Source organism: Tiliqua scincoides, chromosome 8 (genome assembly GCF_035046505.1).
Source record: "Tiliqua scincoides isolate rTilSci1 chromosome 8, rTilSci1.hap2, whole genome shotgun sequence".
NCBI lineage: Eukaryota > Metazoa > Chordata > Lepidosauria > Squamata > Scincidae > Tiliqua > Tiliqua scincoides.
The window spans coordinates 48,220,294-48,229,404 of record NC_089828.1 but is presented as its reverse complement, the minus strand read 5'-3'; the positions used below and the strand labels follow the sequence as shown (position 1 = coordinate 48,229,404).

The window sequence follows — 9,111 nt, the reverse complement described above, 5'->3', positions numbered from 1 at the left end:
AGCTTCAGTTCACTCTTGGCTTAATGATGTTTATTTTTCAAACACACACATAACACACACACACAGCTATAGACAAACTTGTTCATATCACGTCTGTTACACACAAAGATAAAGTGTTTCAATATAAAATCTTAGTAAGAGTTATAACCTTATGTCAGTTTCTTTATTCTTCGAATCTAAAATACTTTAAGTAGCGGAGTATGATTTTTGAAACGTAGAGAGAGCAAAGTGATTAAAAACAGACCAAGGTAGAGACAAGTACCTTATGTGCACAGATCAGTCAGCATCAGATAAGTCGGTCACTGTGAATGAATTAAACAGGCACCTAAAAATCCTAATTCAAACAATTTGTATAGCAAGTAATACAATTTGTGGAGGACAGAAACCTCACTGACCATAGGAGATCAACAGCCATAAAGAGGAAAAAATAAACTCAGTCTGATCTACATACACATGCTGGTTAACCCATGGTCTTTGGCACATGAAAGAAAGGCAACTTGCTTTTGCCGCAGATGGTTTCAAGTGGTCATGGGTCAAAGAACCTCCCAGTCATCTGTGCACCCCAGCCCTTCCCTCCTTCAAGTCCTAGTTCAGTCAGGAGCAGAAATACCAACATGCATAGCTTCCTCCCCATACACTTTCAATAGGGACAGCTGATTTAATGTCAGTTGGAACAAAACGAGTGATGCTGTAGGCAGATGCAAGAGTGCCATGTGAGAATCAGGATGCGCACTATAATGGCATTATAAACAACTAAGGAAGCAGAGATCTGTTGCCATGATAAAAATCTTTTGTTCTCCCAAAGGAAACTAAAGGCAGATCTAAAATATAATTGCTATAAAGGCTATGTAAGCACTTTGGGAGATCTTCCAGACACCCCACTACTGATCTCCCCCTTTTTTTCAACAGTGAAGAAAACGTTTCTAATTTTAGGCTACCTTTGAAATCAAGTCCTAATTTTTTTACTGTTTTTTTTAAAGATACTTCCAACAAAAAGTCTTTAGTCCATTCAACAAGGAAGCATCTGGGACCCACAGCACAGACCAAGCGCACTGCAAGAGAATATCCTGCACACAGAAGACTGAACTGTGGGCAGGTGAGCCTTTCGCTGTTGAATTCAGTGGCTGAGGAGTCCAGCCAGCCCCCCCTGCCCCAGTAGGCTCAGTTTTCAACAGAAGGAGACAAGCACAAAGAAGGAAACCACTCAAATGCTCTTTTGAGGTGCTGCTATTTTGCTTTTTTTGTGCCATTAGAACAGGAAAAGGTTACAAATTGCACAAGATTGAGGGACAATGGCCCACCACCCTGCAAGTCAGACTTCTAGAATGGCATGTTTCCTTGCAGCAGGTGTAGGGCTCAGAAAAATACCTGGAAAAGAAAAATGGCAAACATTAACTTTTGTACCTATAGGGTTGGTTTTCATTTTTTTTTTTAATCATGTAAAAGCTGTCCCTTGCCAAGTCAGACCAACAATCTAGCTCAGTGTCATCCTGAGATCCTCTAAAGCAGGGCTGCCCAAACCTCGGCCCGGGGGCCACTTGCGGCCCTCGAGGCCTCTCAATGCGGCCCTCAAGGAGCCCCCAGTCTCCAATGAGCCTCTGGCCCTCCGGAGATTTGTTGAAGCCTGCACTGGCCTGACGCAACTTCTCTCAGAGTGAGGGCGACTGTTTGACCTCTCGTGTGAGCTGTGGGATGAGAGCTCCTTCCACTGCTTGCTCTTTCACATCTGTGATGCAGCAGCGGCAGCAAAGGAAAGGCCAGCCTTGCTTTGTGCAAGGCCTTTTATAGGCATTGAGCTATTGCAAGACCTTCATTCATTCATATAAGTTCATCTTTAATATATTCATTTATGTAAACTTATGTAAATTTATTCAAATTTCAAATGTAAATTAATTCTTTTTTTCCCCGGCTCCCGACACAGTGTCAGAGAGCTGATGTGGCCCTCCTGCCAAAAACTTTGGACATCCCTGCTCTAAAGTGCTGGGAATTGAGACTGGAACCTGTTAGAGCTGTCCAGGGCCTAGCAGCAGCCCTCCAGGCAGGGAGATTTCCAGCAGAACTACCTGCCTCCTCCCAGCAACCTTCTGACACGGCCTAAAGACCTTTGTGTTTAACTTGGCCCTCTCCCTTTTAGTGGTTCCCTCCCTGACCACAATAAGCCGTTTCCCCGATTTTATTTTGCTCTTTTATATGTGCTGCATTTTTAAATGGCTTTTTATCTATTGTGTTGGTTGTGAACCACCTCGGGCATCTTGGTTTAAGAGGGAAAACGGCATATAAATCTTCAAATAAATTCTGCAGGTAACTACTGTAAGTGGTGGCTAAGATTGCGAGCAAAAATGACCCATTAAGGTCTTGTCACTCTCCCCCATCTGCAACATGGAGAAAGTAATCTTGGGACTACCTTGCAGGGTCATTAGGAGCACCTCAGATAATGTCTGAAGTGCTTTCAACAGGGGAATGCACTGCAAAACACACTAGGGGCCCTATCCTATCTAACTTCCTAGTGTTGATGTAGCCATGCTAACAGAGGGTGCGCAGCATCCAGTGGTAGGGGAGCAGTCATGGAAGCCTCTTCCAGGTAAGGCTGCGGTTTTCAAACTCGCAGGGAGTCTGAATCCCACAGTAAGTCTTTGCGGGGGCGGGGGGAGGCAGCTGCATCCATGCTGGGATGTTGGATAGGGTTGGTCATTTGACCAGTCAGATTTGTTCTGCATAATTTATGCAAGCTTCAAGCTTTTTTTTCCCTGCACAGAATTGAAATCTGGGTGCAGAATTTTTAAACAGACTGCCATAGCTCTGTATACGGTGCCATAGCACCGTATAAAGGTGCGGTTCATATGATCCAATGAAGCACTGGTTGGATTGGATCACAGGTACGAGCATAAGGGTGTCCAATCAAATGTGCTCTCTTTGCAATCTTCTTTCCTTCTCTCTTCTGGTGCAGAGCTATGATGGAGGAATCCTCGTTAAAGTCTCAGCTCAGTGTGTCATCTGAACCTGAGAGCCACAGTTTAGCTAAGATAAATCTCTCCCATCACAGCTCTATACCAGAGACCATCTAAACTGGGCCAGTGAGTTTCTTCAACCTTGGAGAGTCCTTTGACTCAGTTGTACAATGACTAAAAGAAGACTCAGTCAGCAGTGTAAACAGGTGCTGCCTTACCCCTAACAGTCAAATTTTCTGACCATTTGTGTATGGCCAGCCCTCCATATGGAGGGCATGCAAGCCAGATCACATGATCCTACAAGGGACTCCCCACAACCACCTGCTTCCCTTTTGCCTGTTTTTTTAGTCCCCCAGTTTAATAATCAATTCTTCTTCCCACCAAATTGTAGTTCCGTTGGGGTTTAGGATGAGATCTCAATTCAGAATTCTCAATATCTGAGCCAAATTACATTTCCCAAGATTCTTTAGGAGAATCCATGACTGTTAAACAGCATCAAACATGCAAGTTTGTAATGTGGACAGGCTTATTTTCAAGGCTGGCCTAGCTAAGCCACAGATCTGGCTGATTTCCAGCAGCTTCTGTTAGTTACAGAAACCACCACTTGAGGAAGCATAACTTCCTCTCCTGAACCCACCACTCAATGCATGGTAAACCAAAAAGCCACATTGCACAACCATCAGAAGACACACACACAGCATTATCTTGTCATGCACAGATTTTCTGTAGAACCTGAAGACGTTCCACAGAAAAACCTCAAAGGAAGACTCCATGGTGAAGCAGCTGAAGGATTTTATCAGCAAGGTTGATCCTATACATTAGGCTCAGTCACGATCAGGGATTTCCCTTCTCCCAATACAGGTCCTTAATCAGCATAGCTTAGCCAGAAAGGCGGCATCTTTGCCAAGGGCCACCGTGCTATCTTGTACATAAGTTTTAGGCATTTCACAGACTTTTCGTCTCACTGTTTACAAGAGAATGAGAAGTTGCCTTAATACTTTATAAAACTTTTCTGTCCTTTTTTGTAAAGCTCCACAATAGAGCTCCCCCCAGAACACAACTAACAACAAAACAGAACAGCAACTGAACACAACACAACAGGCACAAAAATACATGAAGAGGGCAGCAGGGACTCGTGTCCCATCCCCCGCACAAATTTTTGACAACAACAAGCAGCCCTCCTAAGAACAGGAGCAACTCTTGAGTAAGGGACATAAAAAGTAAAAGGAAATAAAATGATTCACTGGATGCCTACATGCGTATAAGCAAGTGTCTAGCCGGATATAAGGGGACACATAAATAATCGCCAACAGAGGATGACCCTTTGGATACCCGACAATGCACTCCAATTGAGACCACCCATGCAGCCACTTGTAGCAACTGCAAAGGATGACAGTGACATCTGGAGCACCACCGCATCCCTGCTCACAGCTGCTGGTTCCACTGTTGAGGAAGCAGCAGCGACTCTCTAGCCCAGCATTCTCCTCTCCTCCCCCATCTTGAAATTTAGCACCAGAGATGGAAAGATGACTATTTGCCTGCCTGCTGAATGGGCAAAAAATGGTGCTCCAGCACCAGGAATGGGGGTGGCATTTGACTGCCAATTTCAGGTGCCAAAGGGGCTTGGGCTGCCTCTGGCCACAAAAGCATCTGCCATTGTGGTCATTCTTTTAGGGTGCCACAACGTATATTTCTGAAGGATGCAACAGAGGGGTGAACCGAGTACACGTCCATTCTCCATGCATGCCCCACAATCATAGGCAGCTGCAAAATGTGACATATCAGATGTGGCAGCAAAGCATAGCAGAAGAAGAAGAGATGGTTCCTACCTCCCCTGAAACACACAGGCTTTGAACATGGATCCCATCAGCTCCTACCTAGCTTCCATATTCTCTGGGCTGCCAATGCAGCAAACAGAGTCTGAGCCCTTGACACAGCCTTGCGGTTCTGGGGAAGAGCCAGAGAAGATGTGCAATTATGGTCTACTTCTACCTTACTCCCCCCAAAATAAAAGTATAAAAGCACAATTTGTAATGGGGGATGGAGGCTCTACTAGAGTTGCCAACTTGATCAGCCTCTGCTCCTGTGTTTCTAACGGCAACTTGACTGGCAAACAAGCGAAGATAAAAATGCTTCTGCAAAAGAAAAAAAAAGTAGGTGAACTTTTTCACCAAAATAAAATACTTATCTGCCAATCAAGCAACTTAAGGAACACAAGAGCAGGGCAGGTCACTTTTGTGGAGATCAGTTGGCAGCTCTGCTCTCCACACAAAAAGCTAGAGCAGAGCAGGTGTCACTGCTGTCACCCTGCATGAGTGGGTTAAGGTCAAGCACCCTTGAAGGCCTCCACAAACAGCAGATCTTCCACATCTCTCAAAATAGATAAGTGTTGAAGTAGATGCAAAAAGTTACTGTGCAATATCGCTGAAGGCGGCTGCACCAGGGGCAGGAGAAGGGGAAAAAAAATATTCCTCCTATCCACCATCATATTTCAGTTTTACAAGCCTCAACCCTGGCATTCCTCTCACGTTGGGCGGGGGGGGGGAGTAACCCATATGTCAATACTGAAAGGAAGAAAAGAGGGCACCGATGGGCCAGCCCAAGAATATGGTTCAGGTCTGGCCACCCATGAGGTCAACTGATGCCTTAGGTGGTGGGATGCGTTCATCTGCTTCCTTGCCTCTACCACTGCTCCTCCTGGATTTGAAATGAGAGGAGTGTGAAGAGGAAAGACAGTGATGGGCAAGGGTGCATTCACTACCCTCACCTCCACTCTTTGGCCCCGTTTCCTCCTCCTCCTCTTTCGAACCCTTGGAGCAGGAACAGTGGCATAGCGCACCAGTGGGAGGGGGCGCAGCATTTGGCACTGGGCCCTTGGGGCAGTCTTAGGCCAGCCCCAATGTGGTCCAGTGGTAAGAATGGCTCAGCCTCATCCCTGTCAGGCTCACCTTGACCAACACAGCTACCAGGATTCCCACGAGGGCCAGGGCAGCAAGACCAACCTTGGGTTTGCCGAACCGTTTCAAGATGAAAAATTTGGCCCAATCCACCTTCTTCTGGCTGCTGGGTGGGTAGCGGAGCTTGTTGACAGCTTCCATCTTGAGGGCCCTGACGAGGCAGGAGCGCCGGTGAGAGAAGGTTTCAAAGCTATACCGGCCATGGTAAGCCCCCATCCCACTATTACCTAGGCAGGGAGAGAAAATGGTGCAAAGTAGTTAGTGGGGAAAAGGTTGCAACACTTTCGTCACGCTTTGCACTTGAGTAACACTTTCAGAGGATGCAATGTGCTTCATATGTATTATCTTGACAGGAACTGAATAGAAACAGGGTAAAAAGGAAAGCAAGGGGAAGTAGGCCATTTCTAGTGCATCAAGTTTATGTCTAATCTTTTTGCAGCTGTCAGAGCAAAGACCCTACATGCTACATACATGTCACTATCAGAAAGAAGATAATAGCCTCCCTCTCCTCCCCCTCATTATCTCAGACACCCAATCCAGAAATTTTGCCTCCCAAAGCCATCAACTCACCAACACCACCAAAGGGCAGGCAAGGGAGAGTGAAATGCATGAGAACGTCATTGGCTGTCACACCGCCACTGGAGGTCTCGGCAATCATCTTTTTGACGATCTTGGAGAAGGGAGGAAATTGAGAGGGAAGTCAGTTTGGGAATTAGGGTCAGTTTCACCGACCGATTCATCACCTCCCTCGTGGGCCGATTAACCGAACGGGAGAGAATTACAGAAGGCTTTCTTGTTCTCTGGAAGCTATTTTGGCTGCAGCGCATTACCATAATAAAAATAAAATCTCACAGATGACTGCAACATTTAACAAAACAGGCGTAACAAAATAAAATGGAAGAGTGTACAACCAAGACAAGATTACAATGTGAACATGGTTGCCAGCCAAGAAGATTTTATCTAGGACCTTGTAACCAGTGGCCAAGTGACCTTCGAAACCTACCTCCTTGTTGGCAAAAACATAAAGGGCAAGTGGCTTCTCCCGCTGATTGATGAACCGAATGGCTTCATCTACACCCTTCACAGAGACTATGGGAAGTACAGGGCCAAAGATTTCCTCCTTCATGATCTTAGATTCTGGATTAACATCCGCGAGGATAGTTGGCGCTACAGACAAGCCAAGGAAGAGAAGGTGGAGAAAACAGACCAGATGTGAAGGGTTAAGGAGGGTCCCTGTAAATTCATTATGCCTCTCCATGCTGAGATACCAAATACCATGGTTGACCCATGCAAAAAAACAAGCCAAGACAGTTGCCTCAGGTGACAAGATTGACACAAGACACTTCCCTCTGCCTACCCACCTGCCTCCCACTCTCTGCAGTCAAAAAGGAAGCAGTTCAATGCTGAGTTACCACATTCAATGCTGACTTCACAAGCTTCTAGTCCTCCCTTGTAAAACTCTTCACTCTGCCCCAATTCCTCCATGATCTGAGGGATCAGTTGAAGAACACCAAGTTCTACCACTTCCACACAGCAATTTCAGCATGTGGATTTCACATGGCAAGAAGGTTGCGCAGAAGTGCTCGATTGTAGCAAAAGCTGGTATGACATAGAACGAAGTCAATAGCTTCATCTGGTGTCAGTTGACCCCAGCTCTTGCCACACGGAGGCACCTATTTGCAGCATATTTGCTGTGCCAAGAATTAGCCCACCTCACCCCAGCACTGTCTGTTCTAGTGGCTGTCTGCTGGTATTCCTTGGCATCTTTTTAGATTGTGAGCCCTTTTGGGACAGGGAGCCATTTAGTTATTTGATTTTTCTCTGTAAACCGCTTTGTGAACTTTTAGTTGAAAAGCGGTATATAAATATTATTATTTTATTATTATTATTAACAGTAATTAGCACCATCCCAAGAGCCCAGTCCCTGTGCAAGAAGGCAAGCAGCTGAACCAATTGCTGTTAGGCATTTCATTTCTGCCTCTGCTACCAACACCACAAAATCCCCAATTGCATAACAAAAGAGTGACACTTCAACAAAGGTGATTTGCAGCATATTCCCCAACGGCCATGATTTGTCTGTTAACGCAACAGAGAGAAATTTAGTGTTATTACAAATACCCTCTTTTTTTAGTGAGTGAAACGTCGGATAAAGTAACACACACAGCAGATAGAATCCACAGATGCAACCATTCATACTCTCCTCCAGTATACCAAAACCTGACTCCACTTGGTACGCACCTAGAACACCATCTTTAAGATTGTTCCAGGAAGATAATTTAGGTTGCTCCCTTGCCCAGTGGGACATGGCTTGCTATCAAAGAAAACCCCAAGTTGGTCCAATCCCTACCTATAAAGCAGGTGGCTTCATCCGAATCCCCTCCATGAACAATCTTCTGGCCTTCCAGCAAACTCATGATTCTACTAAAATGTCGCTTGTTCACAATTCTTTCATAATCTGGGGACTTCTTTACATCCTCACCATAAAATTCCTGCAAGAAAAAAGCTGATGAGTGACACCAGACTAGCATCTTATTTATTTAGCCAACTACATCTCTATCCCAAGCCTTTCTCCTTGAACGCAGGTTTCCCACACTCACATCTAACTGCAATGCCAATCTGGTTTCAAACAGGGAATGGTTGTTCAACGAGTTCTGAACCCACCTAAGAGTAGCACCATCTAGTCCACATTTTATCCAATGTCTCATGGGAGTATTTATCAGATGCTTTGCTGAAATCTAGGTATACCAAGTCCACAGCATTCCTCCAGGCTACCATTCTATCAAAGGAGGAGATGAGCTTAAACCAACTACATAGACCAACTGTTGCCCCTGAGACCAAGATCAAAGGTGCGTCAGGGTAGCTTGCATATCCAGATATACTCTTGTACTTCCCAGAATTTGACAGTTCCAACAGGAAATATCTCCAAGTCAAAGGCGCTATGGCCACCAGAATTTCACAACACATTCATTCAACCCTTGCGAAGGGCATGTGCGTTCAATCCTCACCGTAAGCGTCTTTTTCATTGTCTCCACTATTCGATCCTGAATGGAGCGGTCACACAGAACATAGTCAGGTGCAATGCAAGTCTGGCCACAGTTCATGTATTTTCCCCATGTGATTCGTCTACAGGCAAAGGAAAGCGACAAAAGGGTTGGGATATTTAACTCAATTTACAAGTGTGTTAAAAGAGGCATACTTTGTCATTA

The 9,111-nt window shown here is 45.3% G+C and overlaps 1 protein-coding gene across 5 annotated transcripts in view; it reads right to left on the bottom strand.

The window, feature by feature from the left end:
* Nucleotides 1–15: 15 nt before the first annotated feature.
* ALDH3A2 (aldehyde dehydrogenase 3 family member A2) overlaps nt 16–9,111 on the bottom strand; it is a 34,622-nt gene continuing 25,526 nt past the window's right edge. For 2 of the 5 annotated variants that reach the window (XM_066635050.1, XM_066635049.1), the window contains exons 6-12: nt 8,911–9,028; nt 8,253–8,394; nt 6,909–7,072; nt 6,476–6,575; nt 5,897–6,132; nt 4,778–4,895; nt 16–1,368 (exon numbers count right to left, since the gene is read on the bottom strand). In XM_066635050.1, the coding sequence (XP_066491147.1) occupies nt 4,815–4,895; nt 5,897–6,132; nt 6,476–6,575; nt 6,909–7,072; nt 8,253–8,394; nt 8,911–9,028 (841 nt within the window). In that variant the 3' untranslated portion in view covers nt 16–1,368; nt 4,778–4,814. The remainder of the gene's footprint in view (nt 1,369–4,777; nt 4,896–5,896; nt 6,133–6,475; nt 6,576–6,908; nt 7,073–8,252; nt 8,395–8,910; nt 9,029–9,111) is intronic. The other 3 variants (XM_066635051.1, XM_066635052.1, XM_066635053.1) reach the window with 3 other exon arrangements.